This window comes from Podarcis liolepis, assembly GCF_965112155.1.
Source record: "Podarcis liolepis genome assembly, chromosome: 9".
Classification (NCBI taxonomy): domain Eukaryota; kingdom Metazoa; phylum Chordata; class Lepidosauria; order Squamata; family Lacertidae; genus Podarcis; species Podarcis liolepis.
The window spans coordinates 47,526,171-47,544,342 of NC_139564.1; the positions used below are offsets into that span (position 1 = coordinate 47,526,171).

The 18,172-nt window shown below is 41.7% G+C and overlaps 1 protein-coding gene across 3 annotated transcripts in view; it reads right to left on the reverse strand.

Annotated features, from left to right (window-relative positions):
• GPM6A (glycoprotein M6A) overlaps positions 1–18,172 on the reverse strand; it is a 175,468-nt gene that overhangs the window by 65,559 nt on the left and 91,737 nt on the right. Inside the window, exon 2 of one of the 3 annotated variants that reach the window (XM_083520344.1) lies at positions 12,917–12,988. The exons of the other annotated variants lie outside the window; for them this stretch is intronic. Coding sequence (XP_083376470.1) covers positions 12,917–12,988 — 72 coding nt within the window. The remainder of the gene's footprint in view (positions 1–12,916; positions 12,989–18,172) is intronic. 3 annotated transcript variants of the gene reach the window in all.

Below are 18,172 nucleotides of genomic sequence, written 5' to 3' on the forward strand. Positions count from 1 at the left end.
GGTCATGTGGCCAGCATGACTAAGCCGCTTCTGGCGAAACCAGAGCAGCACACGGAAATGCAGTTTACCTTCCGGCTGGAGCAGTACCTATTTATCTACTTTCACTCTGACGTGCTTTTGAACTGCTAGGTTGGCAGGAGCTGGGACCTCACCCCGTCGCAGGGATTCGAACCACCGACCTTCTGATTGGCAAGCCCTAGGCTCAGTTGTTTAGACCACAGCGCCACCCGGGTCCCATTGCCTTAACAAAATGTATGGACAAATTCTGTGGTGGTGGTGTGTGTGAATGATTTCCACTTACGGTGGGCAGATCCTTGAAATATGAGCAATCTCCTTTTAAAATTATTAATGGGTAGCATTCCTTTAAAACTGCTGGCCCTCCCTTCATCAAGTAGCCATTAAGTCAAAATGAACCATGAAGATCAAGCATTTTGTCCTGACCTGGCCATATATTTAACTTCATTTATATTACACTAGATTGTATTTGTGTGTAACTACCAGCAACAGGAAGCTGTAGCCCTAAGCCCCAGGGAAGACACTTTTTGCTTGCTATTATGCTTTTTACAAGCAGCAGTGGGCAATTCCATTTTGTACCTATGTCTTTTAGGGAGCTCTGTATTTCTACAAATCACATGGGTTCTTTGTATACCACAGTACAGGCATTGCACCTGTGAGAATTTCATATATAATCCCTCTCATAATGCATACCAGAATTATTTTTAAAATGAGGAAGATTAGAGCAAAGTATAAGGTACACAATTAATATTATTGTCTAACGCTGTGGTCTGAATTTAGAACAGTGTAAGATTGGGATGCTAGCAGGACATGGTTTCTATAGCAACTGAACCAGAGATAGAGAGGTGCTATTAACTGGGTGCATGTAAGCAAAGCTGAGTTCATCTTTAGCTGATAAAAACAAAAAAACCCCAGTGTTTTCCAAGTATCGTTAAGGTTTAGGAAATATGTACATTTTAAAGGACAGACAAAAAGGTTTATGCTTAAAGGTTGCTTTTTTAAAAAGGTTACTTCAGGATTGTGGCTCAAATGGTTATACCTAGGATGCTTTGGCCAAGGTAAGAAGAAACCAAAGGAATGACCTTGCCCAAATATCCCTGCCTAGCAACTGTGATCCTCAGATGGGGCACAACTAAGAAAACCACAGGTCCAAGAAGTGCTCTTAGTATGCACTAGAATCCAGGGTTTTAGTGTTGCAACTGCAGCCCTCTGGAATCAGTTACCACTTGAAATTAGACAAGTACCTAGTGTTTCAATATTTATGTGGCTATTAAATACATTTTTGTTTAATGAAGCTTTCCTTGAAGTGTGACCCTGTTATTTCATGCAATAATAATTGAAGGATGGTAGAAATGGTAGTAAGATGGTAGTCTGATGATTTTTTGCAGGCATACATTGGAGATATTGCAGGTTCAGTTCCAGACCAGCACAATAAGAAGATCTATTTATTTTTGTTTGTTTCCCAGTCCATTAAAAAGTTATGTTTACTGTAGTAACATACTATAGTATGCTAAGCCCTGGCTGCAGGGGTGGGAGAGGGAAAATCCAACTGCAGAAAAAACCCTGTGTTTGTGCAAAACATAAAATCAACATGACATTCTATTTTTAGTTTTGCTTACTAAAATATGTTAATTCAATTCCCAATAAATTTAGGGCAAAATATCAGAAAGCCCACATTGCTGACTGCAGTAGCTTATTTCTGCTAGTGATGGGATTATATATTTCTGACATCCTGCAGTGCAAAAAATTAGTCTTTAGGTTAATGCACATCAAGAAATTAAGGGTAGTGACTTCTATATATGCCACTCTATAATATGTAAGCTATCCTCCACCCATATTCCTCTGCCCGATTCCACAGTAAAATTATTTATATTTGTAATTTCTCTCCCTACCACCCTTTGTTTTGAACTGGGCTTGGTTTTCTGCAAAGGAGTTCCACAGTCACACATTTGTTTTTTTACAAACAGATGGCATCCTCCATTCTGTATCCATAGTACAGCCACCTGCTGCTCTGCCCTTAATCATTGCTGTGCCTCCAATGATGGCATCTTCCTCTATGTGTGCAATTACCAAACAAAATCACAGTGTTTTAAGACCAACACAACAGCGGAACAGAAATTGGCCAAATCTTAGTTGCAACTGAAGCATACTAGCTAGGGCTGTGATTTATAATTTATTTAACAGCAATAACTAGAAGAGTGCTGTAAAGATTGTTGAAAGGCACTGTCACAAAATTATAGCACATTTTCATGAGTCCTAAGTCAGTGCATCTCACACCCAGCATGGACCCCTCCATGTGAAAGAAAGACAGACAGACAGACAGGCTCTCATGGAGGTTTAGTTAAAGCCTGGCCAGCTTTAATCGAAGGGCTTCATTGAGGAGGAACATAATTAATTGTTTTCCACGTTTCTAGCTTATATCTTGGTTTGAAGTACATGCAACAGCTTCAAATTTTACAAGCATAAACTCCCAGGAAAGAAAAGATTCATAGCAATGATTAGCAAACTGATTAGCACACTCTTCTTGCTCAAGAAGCATATGCATCACGTGTTGACAAAATAATATTTAAATGAAAATATTGTTCAAAAGCAGTGTTAGAAACTGAGATATGAAAGCTAGGAGCTAAATGGCACCTTAAACCTAGGTTATGGGCACCCCAACGGAGTGTCTAGGCACGCTTTTTTAATAACAAGAATACAAAGCTGAAAATGAATGAACTACAGCTAAAACCTTATGTTCATTTTTCACATGGTCTAGTCCACATCTGAAGACTGCAAAAAACAAATCCATACTTCCCCTGCCTTCCTCCCTAATATTCTTTTGAGGGTCCCTTCTCCAGTCATCAGAGAGTGGCTGGAAGTGGGGAGGCAGAAAAGGTCCTCCTTTCCTTCCAGCAGTGGCAGTTTTAATCTGAAATCTTAGGCGCAGTACTGCACCCAGAGCTCAGAAACTGCTCACACTGATGAAACTCCCTGTCACAAAATGCACCTAGAGCAGGGGTCTGCAACCCGCGGCTCCAGAGCCGCGTGTGGCTCTTTTACACCTTTGCCGCGGCTCCGGGGTGGATACTAGCAAGGGGAGGAGGCGCATTGTGCACCCCGATACTCCCCACTGTGGCGGGCACTGTACTGGCTGTGACACCGCATGGGGGCGGTGCGTGTGTTAGTCACGCACCGTCCCGACGTCGCCTTCCCGCCCGCTGTCAGATCGGAGGGCAGCGGCGTGCATGCAATGGTTTTGCGGCTCCCAGTTGTTTTTTCTTCGGAAACGGGTCCAAGTGGCTCTTTTTGTCTTAAAGGTTGCAGACCCCTGACCTAGAGCAATGGGAGTTTTGAACGCTGTTCAAAAGTTGAGAGTTCTGAATTGCTCCTATTAGGAGCAGCGACCTCTGGGTTCAGTTATTTTCCAGGAAGCATCCCAGTTTCTCAACCAGTTATTTCACTATGAATAGCCAAGGCAAATCATGTCAGTGTTCCTTGGAAGGCACAGGACTACTATGTTTACTCCTCTGCCCTCCTCTTCCTGTTATCTAACTCTTCCAGAAGTCAAACTCCCACTCTTTTGCAGTGTTTCTCACCTGTGGTTGATGTACAGAGTCTCTATCCCATGTATTGTAGCCAATTATGTTAAATGAGCAGCTAAAATGAGCATAGCAATATGAAGTTGTAAGGCCAATGGTTCAGTTGCTACAGCTGATGCACATTCAGGGTCAGTTTATGTTCCAACTTCAATCCTTTTTATGTAATAATTTTTTTCAGCTGAACGGTTAAAGGTGGGATTTAATGAAAGTTTCCTGTCTGGAACCCTGGAGAGCTACTGTCAGTCAATTTAGACAATAATGGGCTAGATAGACCAATGGTCTGACTTGGTATAACACAGATTCCTATGTTCCGATCCATGATCTACTATGGTGACACCCAGCAGTTGTCCTTTGCAGACGTCTTTCCCTGCCCTGCAACCTGAGCTCCCTTTTTAACTGAGGGTGCCAGGAATTGATCTTGAGACCCTTCATGTGCAAAGCATGGATCTCTGATTGAGCTATGCTCCCATTCCCACAATATGTGGCAAAAGTTTATAAATCTAGATCCACACTCCACAACCGTCAAATAACGTTTCGTTCCTTCAATTAGCTATCCGGTAAATGTCTCTATGGCGCTACACTAAAGAACACTTTTCAGTCACTGAAAAAGTTGTGTGCTAAATGTAGTGCAGTGTGTCCTCAGCGTGCCCTTTTAATACTATGATATGATTAAACAAATATCTAAAGACATCTTTGCGTCCACGGGAGAGAAAGCTGGGCTAAGTTTTCTTCTATTAAGAAAAGAGAACACTTGATAAGGTACAGCCCTCCAGCAAGTTTGTAGAACAATGCTGGCTGAGTAAGAAGAACAATGGCCATTTACCATCATGAGGCAGAATGAGGCATCCAGCTCAGGGGGCAAATGCTGAGGGTAGAAAGTGGATATCACTGCTAACCTGCTGCCCTTAAGGTACAATGCCAGATTCTGCCCCAAACTGCCCAGTCTGGCCAGCTTTTGAACATGGAATAAAGGGCGGTGGCATCTTGTATTTTGCTTAAGGCCACAAAATATATTGGGCTTGCGCTGGTTATTGGACACAGTCTACTGGAAAATATAGCACATCAAAATTAACAGGAACAGTGCAGCAGGAACACAGGCTTTCACAATTCCCTTTCATTTCAGTGGGACATGCAGAGGGGAACTTCTCAGTATTATTGTTGTAGTAGTAGTTGTTGTTAAAAGTTGTATACCACCCTTCATCTGCATTTCTCAGGGGGGTTCACAGCATAACAATACAAGATAAAAACACAAAAGACCTAATAATAAAAAGAAGAAGAAAATTAAACAATGATAACCCCTTCCACCCTCTCCCATGAAACATTTAAAATGATATAGGATGCTAGCCAAAGGCTTGGTTGAAGAGGAACACTTTCACCTAGCGCTTAAAGCTGCATATTGAGGCACCAAAGGATCTCCTACATCATGGGTAGACAAACAAAGGCCCGGGGGCCAAACGCCTTCTTTATCCGGCCCGTGGACAGTCTGGGAATCAGCGTGTTTTTACATGAGTAGAATGTGTCCTTTTACAGTGGTGCCTCGCAAGACGAAATTAATCCGTTCCGTGAGCCTCTTCGTCTAGCGGTTTTTTCATCTTGCGAAGCAAGCCCATTGACGGATTAGCGCTATTAGCGGTTTAGCGGCTATTAAAGGCTTAGCGGCTATTAAAGGCTTAGCGGATTAGCGGCTAAAAGGCTATTAGCGGCTATTAAAGGCTTAGCGGATTAGCGGCTAAAAGGCTATTAGCGGATTAGCGGCTTAGAAAAAGGGGGGGGGAGTGGAAAAAAACACTTGCAAGACGTTTTCGTCTTGCAAAGCAAGCCCATAGGGAAAATCGTCTTGCGAAGCAGCTCAAAAACGGAAAACCCTTTCGTCTAGCGGGTTTTCCATCTTGCGAGGCATTCATCTTGCGGGGCACCACTGTATTTAAAATGCATCTCTGGGTTATTTGTGGGGCCTGCCTGGTGTTTTTAAAAAAGTAGAATGTGTGCTTTTATTTAAAATGCATCTCTGGGTTATTTGTGGGGCATAGGGATTCGTTCATTTTTTTTCTTTTTCAAAATATAGTCCTGCCCCCCACAAGGTCTGAGGGACAGTGGACCGGCCCCCTGCTGAAAAAGTTTGCTGACTCCTGTACCTGCATGCTAAAAATTCAAAGACTCAAACAGTTTCATGATAGAATAGTATACTGCTAACTGCCTAATTTTCACTCCATTTTGTATGGCTGTGCAAGTTCCCATCTTATCCTTACAGTAACTAGAAAGGAGAATGAAACCTGATACAACAGCCTACTGCAAATGATGGGTAAAGGGCTTTTTAAATCGTCTATTGGGGGCTACCAAATGATTTAAGGGTGCATTTGCTTCCTTCATTTTGTCCTTAAGACTGTGCCATTACCAAACTTTCTGCAAAAAGTAGAGTTAGACATGGGGCCAGTCACTGTGGCAATACAGGGGATGGCCGGGATGGGGGTGGGGTCACAGTCAGCCCTGCTAAGCAACAGTGTAAAGCAACCTGATTCAGGCAATGCATGGAATAGATGGAGACATGAATTAGTGGCTCAATGGCATGTTTGCTCCAATTGGCACTGCTTTAGAAAAATATAGGTAGGTAGGTAGCTGTGTTGGTCTGCCGTGGTCGAAACAAAATACGTAAAAAAATTCCTTCCAGTAGCACCTTAGAGACCAACTAAGTTTGTTATTGGTATGAGCTTTCGTGTTTAAAAAAATATATTAGACTGGCACTGACATCATAATTGGCTTTGTATATAACCAACAAATCTTCATTGGTTAGGTGTCTGAGAGAAAGCCAGGGGGAAGGGGGAGAGAGAGAGAGAGAGAGAGAGAGAGAGAGAGAGAGAGAGAGAGAGATGTACTGGTCACAAAATTGGAAGTATATACAGAAAACATGCATATGCAGGAGCGAGATCTTGGCAGCAAGTCCCATACCCATCTATATGTATTTACTGTACAGTTTCTCTGTGTGTATGAAATGTACACACAGGCAAGTGTGGTTTTTCGGAGCAGTTGGGAACCTAGTTTCTGCATGGCTTTCACCTACCCATAAAGCAAGTGCATAAAGACTGTACAGGTGATACAGCCAACATGCAAAGGTCACCACAATCCCACACCTTCCTTCATGTTTGTTTTATTCAGTTGCATGAATAGGACTATAGAGAGTGTGGGTGTGTGATTGAGAGCCTGTGCATTTCAGAGATCACTATGCAATTATAGGACTAAAGCACACATAGTTGCGTACTGCGTCATTGGATAGTTTCAGATGTTTCAGCAGAAAAATCTGTGCCATCACAAAGGTTCAAGATGCAAAACCCACCTGAAAAGCATATTGTCATAATTTTGACAGTGGCATATATGAAAAAGGAGGTGGGAGGAACAATGTCAACAAGGGTTGAATTTAAGCAAATGCAGTAACAACTTGGACTCGTGAGAATAAGGAATAATTCCAAAGATTTCATAAAGGAGAAACGTTTTAAATTAAAGAGATTGTGAAGTCACTGTCCTACACTTCAAACAGTTTTATTTCTTGCTTAATGTAAATATTAAATAGCAGTTGTAAGTTTTGTTTTACTATACTTTTAGAAATTGTTCATGTTTGAGTTTATACTACTAGTGCTTAAAGACGTGTGTATATGCCACATGTATGTGTATATGCACACACACGCATAAAAGTTTTATCCCAGAGCTAAGAGATATTAGCCAACATTACAACAACTCCAATTGCATGCAAATACATTCTAACAACATCTTGCAGAAAATACATGTCCCTTTCCCTCCTTCTCGAAGTATGAGTGATTAACACACATAGGATCTAAGGGGACACACATAGTACTAGGCATAGTAGCCAACTCCTAGGGGCCAAGGTCCCCTCAACCTTCGTAATGAAATATTTGAGGGGGCTGGGGGTCCCCAAAGTTGATGAACATTGCCACTCTTGTGATTGATTGAGCAAAGTGGGGCTTACCGTGACACCCCTGGTACTAAGACCAAACAGAATGAATTCTTTTCTCATGGGTAGCACCACTGAACTGAGCAGTGCTGAAATAGTGCTACTGAAAGGACAAGCAGACCAGTCATCATGAAAGCTATTCTCAAAAGCAACCAAAAAGGCCATGATCGGTATAACACACTGTAAATCAACATGCAACAAAATCAATCGAAGCATTACATGGTCAGTGCATCTACCAATTTACAGCAAACTAAGGCAAATCAAAAATATGGATGGCAAAGTACTGCAATAAGGAATCAATAACATGACTGAGGAAATATGTATGTCAAATAGGTCTTGACATTTTAGAGCAGCAAAGCAATCCCTGTGTTTGTAAAATGAAGAATTGTCCTGCACCCAACATGGGTTTTACTGTTGTACAAACCCTTCTAAAATACTGTTTCAGATACAAGAAGTCATCTACAAATTAAAATTGGACAAGCAGAAGAAGATCTTATAAACATGTCTTTGGGAAGCCTTTTCTACTTCTGGGTTTATTTCCCTCACATAGATTTGCTGCAGGAGCATTGGAGTCTTCAGGGTACAGTGGTACCTCGGGTTACATACGCTTCAGGTTACAGACTCTGCTAACCCAGAAATAGTGCTTCGGGTTAAGAACTTTGCTTCAGGATGAGAACAGAAATCGTGCTCCGGCAGCACAGCAGCAGCAGGAGGCCCCATTAGCTAAAGTAGTGCTTCAGTTTATGAACAGTTTCAGGTTAAGTACGGACCTCCGGAATGAATTAAGTACTTAACCCAAGGTACCACTGTATATTCAAGACTCCCCTAACTTCTTCAAGAGGAGACAGTTCTCTATGGAAACATAGGAACTCTGTGTGTGACTGGAGTGCACCCAGAATCAAGGTGAGATTTTTCAGCATAAGGCTTAACTAGTGTATTTTTGTATTTAAGATCCCAAAGCACCTGAACTAGTTTCATTTATAAGATTAGGCCAATATGGGTAGTGACACTTTTTGTGAAGTGTCACCCAAACAAACAATGAACTGAGTGATCTTATTAGAATCTACTAATGAATAGCTGGCTGAGTTTAGGATCAATGCTGGGACTTCAGTATCCTCGGGCTCAAGAAATAAATTAATTCTTAACAGGAAACATGGAGCAAAGAAAGGGGAAGAGCAAATCACAGATCTTCATTAGCTCTTACCATCAAATAAAGCTGCCTTGAGGGCATTCTACTGAATGAAGCATTGCACATTTGACTTGGCCATGAACATTATATAGGATCAAAGGAATCAAGGCATTTGTTTAGAATACCCAACACACAAGTCACAGACTTTTATAGGTGTTTTAGTGAATTCTTCTTTCCAAGAGCAACCAAGCTAGCCACCTATATTTATTGATAGTTAAACCAGTATTAGAACCTTTTAAAGTGATGAAAAAATCTGACTTCTATTCTTTTCCTTCACCGCCTGAGCCAAGTCATATTCTTTAAGCCCTCCTCCATGAAGTATGGTAACTTGTCCTGAACATGACCAATAATGTCAAACATTGTTGATTTCTTACTAACTTTTAAGTATTTTGTTTTTAGAAGAACCACATAAGAGAATTCCATTTATGCTTTGATGATGAAGACTTAATTTGAGTCTTTGAATTTTTAGCATCTAGACTTGTCCTTCAAAAAATGTGAAATGCGGGATTTTTTCTGCTCTTCTACAAAACTAGAATCTCTGAAATTTGCCATGTAAAATTGCTAGCAACTAGCAGAATGGCCAGGAGACACTGAAGTGATGCCAGTCCACTCAGTAGTACAGCACCCATTAAGTTCCCCAGGTCTGAGCTATTCATTGAGAGACCGGGTTCATCCTACTCATGTGATCTAAACTTTAACTTCATTAGACATTGCAACAGCACAGAAGATATAGGGGATCGTGGATGACTGACTAGAACAGGGGTCGGCAAAATTTTTTAGCTGCAGACCAGTCCACTGTCCCTCAGACCTTGTGGCGGGCCGGAGAAGCGGGACTGGGGGGGAGCTGAAAAAAGAGGTGAGGGGGGCAAGTAGTCCTCCTCCCCACCCCAGCCACTGTGCTTACCTTCCCTGGGGCTGCTGCTTCTCAGGGGTAGGCAGAATGAGCTCGTCCGCTCCGCTCTCTGGCCCACAGGAGCACCAGGGCAGGAAGATGAGTGGAGCGAAAGGGCTGGCTCTGGAGAGGGGCTGCTTAAAATGGTGTTCAGCCAGGCCAGGCCAGGCCCCTTCCTCCTCTAGGCAGGACGGGGAGAAGCCAGGAGGAGGGAGGGAGGAGGCGCCACAGCGGTGTGGGAGGGGACAGAATGGCGCAGGAAAAAATGGCGCAGAATCCCCATGCTGATCCACGGACAGTCTGTGGGCCGGATCCTGAAGGCAATTGGGCCTGAACCAGCCCGCTGACCTTAGTTTGCCGACCCCTGGACTAGAAGCTATCTACATGCTTCTTTCTTATTCCCTTTCTCCCACTACACTCTGCGCCAAAAAGAAAAAAAGGGAGGGAGAGTTAAAATCAGGCCGTAAGAAGACACCTGAAAAGCTACAACAGTGGTGGCATTAGCAATGGCAGTTGCTGTCACCGTATTTGGCCAGCCAGTGGCTTCCTGTTGTCATCCTCTATCCAAATGTCTTTTCCAGACACATGCTGATACTATTTTACAAAACTAAAATGATCATTATGATCTGCAGGACTGCAGGAGCGGAGACACGAACCCGGTTCCCCAGATTACGAGACTACCACTCTTAACCACTACACCACACTGGCTCCTAACATGTCTGCTATTGAAAACACACACACACACACACACACAGTAGGCAGTTGCATATGTGTGTGTGTGTTTGTGTTTATATGTGTCACTGTGAATACCTCTACAGCAAGACATCAAGGAGGTTATATAAGCTCTGACAACTCTAATGTTGGTCATGAAAACCCATGAATTGGAAGTGGTCTTTTCTTCCAATGTCCCTCCACTCTGGAAAAATAAAATCTGAATTTTCTCTGTTTCCAACTTATGAAAATAGGAAGGGAGGGAGAGAGAAGATCTTCAATAAGCGGATTCCTTCTTATGTCACTGTCCTACTTTCAAGCTGCATCACATGAAAGCAATTTTGCATGCACTTAAATGTGGTTACACATAGTACTTCCATTACCCACATTATACACTCAGAATTTAAACAGAAGACAGTTTCTATATTTTATCATATCTGTTGAATAAATTATTCACATCTCATTTATGAATGCTCCATTTAATAGCACAATATAAATAAATCACTTTCAGCCAATGCATTCCCAAAGGATTTCAAATGAAGAATTTTGATCTTCTACTTTGTTTCTCTGACTCTTTGTTCACAAATAATTTGTCAATGCAGCCTTCTTTGAATTGATCATAAATGTCTACTATCTGTTATCTGGAAATTCTTTATTGACACTGTTTGGAGATTATTTTCATAAGCAATTGGAGGAAGGAAGCTTGAAGAGGCTGACAGTGTACAATCCTCACCTTTTCAAAATTATGAAAAGAGTCTGGGAGAGAAACTCATCTGAGTGGTTGTGTGCTTTGGGGAGAACTGGGTGACATGGCAACTCGTTCTAGCTGACCTCAAGCCACAAAGAACCAGAAGCTGTAACCACTCTACTAAGCAGAGTATTGAATCTCAGACTCCAAAATGACTGTCAGATGAGAGAGAGTTTAACAAGGCTTGCATGATATCTAGGGAAAACAGACAATGGGGAAAATAGTGTAGGCACTTCTCCATGAGTGGTGGTGGGATTTAGAACTGAACTGTGTAGCCACTAAGAACCCTAAAGATTCGAACTTCCCTCTGTATGCTACTAGTAGAGGTTTACATAGTAGTGGTAAGGATTGGAAACCATTTCCCAGAATAAGTTTGAGTGGGAAGGCAGAATCCAAGTGACAGAACTTGGCTAGACTATAGAACAGGGCTTGCCAACCCAATGCCCACAGGTGCTGTAGAATTCACAAAGACTTTCACTGGCACCCCTGGGCAAATGCGCTAGGCACTAGGCTTTCATTTTTTTAAAAAAAGGTACGATTCTAGACTTCCTGGGGCAGTAAGTTATAAGATGTGCAGGTATCTTTTAAGCAATTTCTTTGAAATGGCAGTAAGTGTGATGTGACTACCTTGTATCTTTTTACTGGTACTGAGGCATGTTCCTTGCTATTAAACAGCAACAGTGTGTGTGTGTGAGAGAGAGAGAGAGAGAGAGAGAGAAAGAGAGAGAGAGAGAGAGAGACTGAGGAGAAGATCACAAAATACTCATTCTGTACAATCAGGACTTGCCATGGTAACCACAAGGCTGTCTGGGGTAGCTGTCTCTCTAATTTTGTGTTATGCCACACTCTGCATGGCAGCCATTTCGTGTTAGGTCATGCTTACCCCAGAGCAGCTATTTTGTGACTGGCACCCCCAACACCCTCTCTAAATTGTAAATGTGCCCACTGGTCCAATAAAGTTGGCATCCCCTGTTCCAGGAGATGCTGACCTTAGTCAAGGAATTGAAGTTTGATGTGCTGCTGCAGCAAAATGCTGTCTCTTACAAAATTCTATTTTGTAAGAGCTAGAAAGCATGTGGCTGATTCAGATGATATTCTTCAGGCCTAGTGGTGATGCTGCCAAGATTAGCTCTTCCATGTTATACAGGGACAGAGATAACCAGGCTAGCAAGTCACTCATCCTTGGGTATTCATTCTGCAATGGTAGTGAAGCAACAGCAGATATACCTAGAGCAGAGATGGGAAACCTCAGGCCTTTCTAACTGGTCTTCAGGAATTCCCCTAGGCCATACCCCAGGTCACACCCCTCACCAGCCCCACTGAACTCCTTTGTTGAGTGCTTACGTAATTGTGACAAAGCCTCTTGCTTGCCTGGGTGCATTGGTTGATGTGTGCATGTCAAAAAATCACTAGGATGTACTCTACTGCACAAAGGTGAAAGTGGCATTCATTGCTCCCCCCACTTTTTATTCAATACTTGCTTATGCAGCCCCCAGAAGGTTGCCCATAAGGGAATGTGGCCCTTGGACTAAAAAGGGTTCCACCCTTGGCCTAGAGACTGGGAGAAGCCAGGTATAATCATGCCTCTTGTGCATATGTTGCAGACCAGTAAATGCATAGCATATTCAGTGCCCAACAGTTCCATATCAGAAAGATCTACAAAGCAACATAAGTTTATACTCGCTTCTGATAATCTGCTTGCTTTTTCCACATCGTCCTAGGTCCAGTCTTTACTCTGCAGTGCTGTCCAAGAGGGAATCCTTGTGGAGTGGGCCAATTTTTGAGGAAGAACTAAAATAGCAAATGTACAGCTTACCTAAACGATGACAAGTGAGGTGCATGTTAACCAAGCAGATTTCTTCCTCTCTCCCTGTCCTACTGCCCATATCTGAAAGGTGTAAACACCAAGTAGGCAGAAAAAAAATTAAGTATATGACTAATGCAGTCAAATGAAATAAACATGGGAAATGCATGGTTTGATATGGGAGCAGTTTCCTGAATCTGTGGAACATTCTTCTCTCTTAGCAGTTGAGTGTAAGGACCATCATTGGGGCAGAGAGCAATGCAGTCTGCTATTCACAATGTGGGGGGGGGGGGACTTGAAAGGCAATTATTTTTAGCTACTGCATTGTGTCTCAAAATCACATAAACAGTGAGTGTCCTGCCAGCCTCAGCCGTGTTTCATCTAAATGCACTACTGTGGACAAACACAGCATAGTAAGTTGAAATTTCCTCTAGATCACTGGCCTGGTGCCCTCCAGGCATTTTGGACTACAATTCTGACCATCCTTGACCATTAGTTATGATGCCCAAAGCTGATGGGAGATGTAGTTCAGAACAATCCTCCAGGTAACAGAGGATTCTCTCTGCTAACACAAATAAGGATGAATTTAGGGCTGATTTGGACTTTACATATGCAAAGAAGAGCTGTGTGATGCTGATTTTCCTTCACCTCTCTGCTATTACTCTCCACAGGTTCAGGAACACTTTAAAAATAACACATGACACCAACATCAAGACATTTATGACATGGTTTAGATGCAATCGTAAGTGGGTGGGAATCCAGCCATGAGAAAACTTGTTAAATTATAGTGTGATCTGGAAAGCTGCAACCCGCAGCAAACATGCACATTGTAATTCATGCAGTTTGTATAAACAGGCCAAAGGCAAAACCAAAGTTGATACAACAACTATGTACTCCAGTTAGTTAATTTGACATCAAGCAGATCAAAAATAATGAAAAAGACTGAGTAAAATATAATGACTTGGATCCTTAGATGCATAAGGAGAAGGACGTTCACATTTTTTAACAAAAGTTTGCTCTCTCCTTGTCCCCTCTGCAGCTGCTGGTAACCCTGAAAGGCATTTCTGGAGGAACAGGGACCCTTCTGAACAATATGGGATAAGGAAGGGGCATTTAGGAGGGGTGAAGAGCCCCAAATAGGCAGGTGTCAATCACCACCTCCAACTACAGCATCCTCTACCTCAGCCTACATGATTCAGGAGGGCCTCTCAACCCTCAGAGGGTGAATGTAGGCAGCTGTAGGAAAGAAAAAGAACAGCAAACTTCCATGCTGCAAATTTCCTCCCATTTGTTTATCTTACAATTCAAGCCAATGATTCAAAAACTCACTTAGCATGTTCTCTGCTTTGACATATACAGCAAATATATTTTTAACATTAACATTTCTACAACCATGGGCACTTTTCAAAAACAAAAAAAAAGCTATTACAATGTGATTCTCATATTCTCAACATGGGGTCTCCAAAGTAATGCCAGTGGGCACCAGTGCACTCTCAGCCACACATACCCTTGACCCTCAGACCTCCTGCCACCTCCATTAAGCTTTTAAAACTGATAGGTTTGGAGAACTTTTTGAGTTGAATGATTGACAGGTTGACTATTTAGGAGGGTTCCTACTTATTTGCTTGTGTTTCATTTGGGTGGGGGGGGGGATTCTGAGAATTGGGCATTTTTGTGGTACCCATGGTAGTTTATTAGATTTCTAAATAGGCTTCCAGGTCAAAAATGTTGGGGACCCCAGGTCTGAACTATGCAAAAAGTGCCGGGGGGGGGGATGTTCTGGTTTTGCCATTTTAAATGTGCAACTTCAGCTCAGAAGCTCCTTCCAAATGAAGCAGCTCTGATAAACGCACAGAAGTTCCTGCAGTGGCTTTCTCTGCCAAGATCATCACCTAGTGACGTATCTAACAGACAGAACAAAACAAAAATGTCTGCTTGCTTCTAATGCAACCAAATCAGCCTTGACTTCATAGTTTATACACACTTTGCTGATTGCAAGCGGGTCCTTTTCGCACTGGTTAAGGCAAAATGTGTCACCAGATATTAAATGTCTGAGCATTAAGGGATTCTATTCCTCCTGTGCGTACATTATCCAAAACAAGTAGAGGGAAGTGGGAGAGACAAGACTGGACACAGCTGTTTACAAACAACTAATGAAACCTGCTGAAAAACAACAATAAATAAAAGATGGAGCAATCCATATACAGAAACTGCAAGAGATAAGATAAAGTGTGCAGTGATATCTTCCTGTGCTTTTTATTATAACTATCACCATTGTAATAATAATAATCATCATCATCGTAAAACTATTTTTCTAAGTGTTCAAAAAGAAAGAAGAGGAACAACTACATTGCGACATGAAAATGAAGTAAACATGCACAGCTGCCAGATTTTCATGCACACAACATGCACATTTCTTCACAGCCATACCAAACTAACTCTAGTTTTTCTCCACGAAACAACCCTCTCCTTTTTTATAGTTTGTTGTAGGTATGTATGCTAATATCTAATAAAGGAAGTGGTTTTGGAAAATATAATGGAACGAATAAGCAGTTCTTGTCTTTTATAGGTATGTTGCTCTTCCACAGATATCAAATTGCCTTATAAAAATTCATGAACCAAACACCACACCAACAGATATCTGAAGAAGTGTGCATGCACACGAAAGCTCATACCAAGAACTAACTTAGTTGGTCTTTAAGGTGCTACTGGAAGGAATTTTTTTATTATATTCTGGTAAAACTCCATTCAAAGCTGCAATCTAATGGTAAACACCACTGGAATACTAAGTAGTCTGGTTTCAAGTCAACCCCTTTATGCTACTGCATGGAAATTATAATATAAGAGAACATCAAAATGGTAGAACAGTATAGGCACAAACATATTGATATAGCATTTCTTCTTCTTGCTCACTGATACTCTTTGCTAACTGAAAAAGCAACACATGGAAGATAAATGAACAATGCTGTGTTTTGAAGCATTTGTAAAATGACCTCTTAAATTACAAAGCAAATCTCAAGAGTACTTCTAAGCAAACTAGATCCTGTGGATGCAGTGTATATATAAAATAGGTTCAAATTACTGTTACTATTTAAATGAGATTTCTGCAAGACCATTTTGTGTTTCCTCAATATATTGGGAAACATTCTTTATTTTAAGCATTATTTGCAGTTTACTGCAAAATTCTGCAGGGGATACAATACATAATAATCCCCACAATGTAACAAATTTGTGAGTCTGGTCTGAATTACACCACTTCATGTCAATATAGAAGTCAGCTCAGATTACTTGAGTTACTAACAATTCATACCAAGGAATGACCTCAGGGTGTACATGTAACCACCAGCATATGGCCAAATTTCCTTATCCGCACACACTATTCAAAGCAGAAGAGGTCACATTTAACAATTTAATTAACTGCAGTATCTTATACTCACATTGTGTTGCTTGTTTGTTTTGGAGTAGGGGAAAGACTGGCACAGAGATCTTCTACCTGTTCACAGATTTCCATTTTATTCTACATAAAAACTTTCATCTGCACTCATATTGTTTTATGTTGTTGCAAACTATGCAGATAAGTAGCGGTCCCATGAGCTAGTCTTGCATCTTTACTCTGCTACACTATCAGTTGCTGAACCAAAATTGGCACCAAATCACTGTATACAAGGTGCAACGTGCTACATTTATTATATTATCTTACAATGTTAACAACAGAGGTAAATAGCTAATCTGAAAAGAGCCAGTTCTCTCATTAACCACATGGTTCCTTTTTATTAAAGACCCATAATAGCAATTTAACTCATTTGTTAGCGCTGTTGTCTGCTTTCATCAGCGTGAGCCAATCCACAGGCAGATATATTAAACTATGACATCATGATGCTTGAATGAGAGATACAAAACCATTTGTTATTTCTCCTCTGTATACTTATTGCAAAAACCCAAGTACATTTACATTTTTAAATAACTAAGGAAATGATAGACCTGTTTTCATACATGACCAGTGAAGAAAGAAACCTAACATACTAGAAATTTGTTTTAGTTAGTTGTTATTATATTTTCCTCAAAGGAGCTCGAGGTGGCATAAATGGTTTTCCCCTTTGTCATGTTATCACCCACTGAACTTCATGGCCAATGGGGATGTGAACACCAGTATCCCAGGTCCCAGTACAGCTCTCTAAGCTAAGGTTACCAGATTTTTTTCAATGAATCCAGGAACACTTTTCAACGTCCTACTAAATAGATGGATTTTGTCAGGGGATTTATTTGTAAATCCGGGGACTGTCCCCAGGAAACGGGGACATCTGGTAACCTTACTCTAAGCACTACACCACATTAGCTCCCATGATTCTAGTCAGGGTTGTCCCAAAACCATGGGGCTGCCCCAACCAGTTATGTTAAGGAATCCAAGGTGTGTCCCATTACCACTAGATATGTTGCAGAGGCAAGGTATGCTTGGCATCTTCTCTGACACCGCAAAGGATTCTAATATGCATCTCTGACTGCATGTTTTACTGATGCCCCTTAAAATGTGGCTATCCCAAGCAAGATATCAAGTTGCTTGTGCCTGTCCCTGAGTCTTGTCTGATACAATGCCTACCTCTGAAAAACAGAGTGCTCTTTTTCATAACACACGGGGTGTTTGTGTGTAGAACACTAAAGGCCCCCAATTCCGTATTGTACAAAACAGAAATCATGAGAAGAGGCCTACACCTTCCCAGAGATTGACTGGGTACATAAGGGGTGAAACAATCTTTCGGGTATCCTGGTCCCAAACTGCATGCACCAAAAAAAAGGCCCCTTAGCCTGGTACCTAACTGGCAGCCAACACAATTATTTCAACAGGGAGGTGAAGTGTTAGCAATATACTTCCCCAGGAAGCAGCTGAGCTGCTACATTTTGCACCTGCTGCAGCTTCCAAACCAACCTCAAGGACATAGAGTGCATTGCAGTCATTCAGCCTTCAGGCTACCTGTGCATGGATGACAGTGATCAGGTGATACAGGTCCATAAATGCTTGTAATTCTCATACCAGCCTTAGCTGATAGAAGACACTCCAAGTTGCTGAAGTCACCTGATATTCCAGAAACAAAGATGGGTCAAGGAACAAACCCGGACTACAAACCTGCTCTTTCAGAGGGGGTACAGCCCCATCCAAAGCAGGCAATTGACCAATTATCAAGACTTGGGAACCATCTACCCCACAGAATCGCCATCTTGTCAGGATTCAGAGTCAGTTTATTGGCCCTCTTCTAGCCCACCACCAACTTC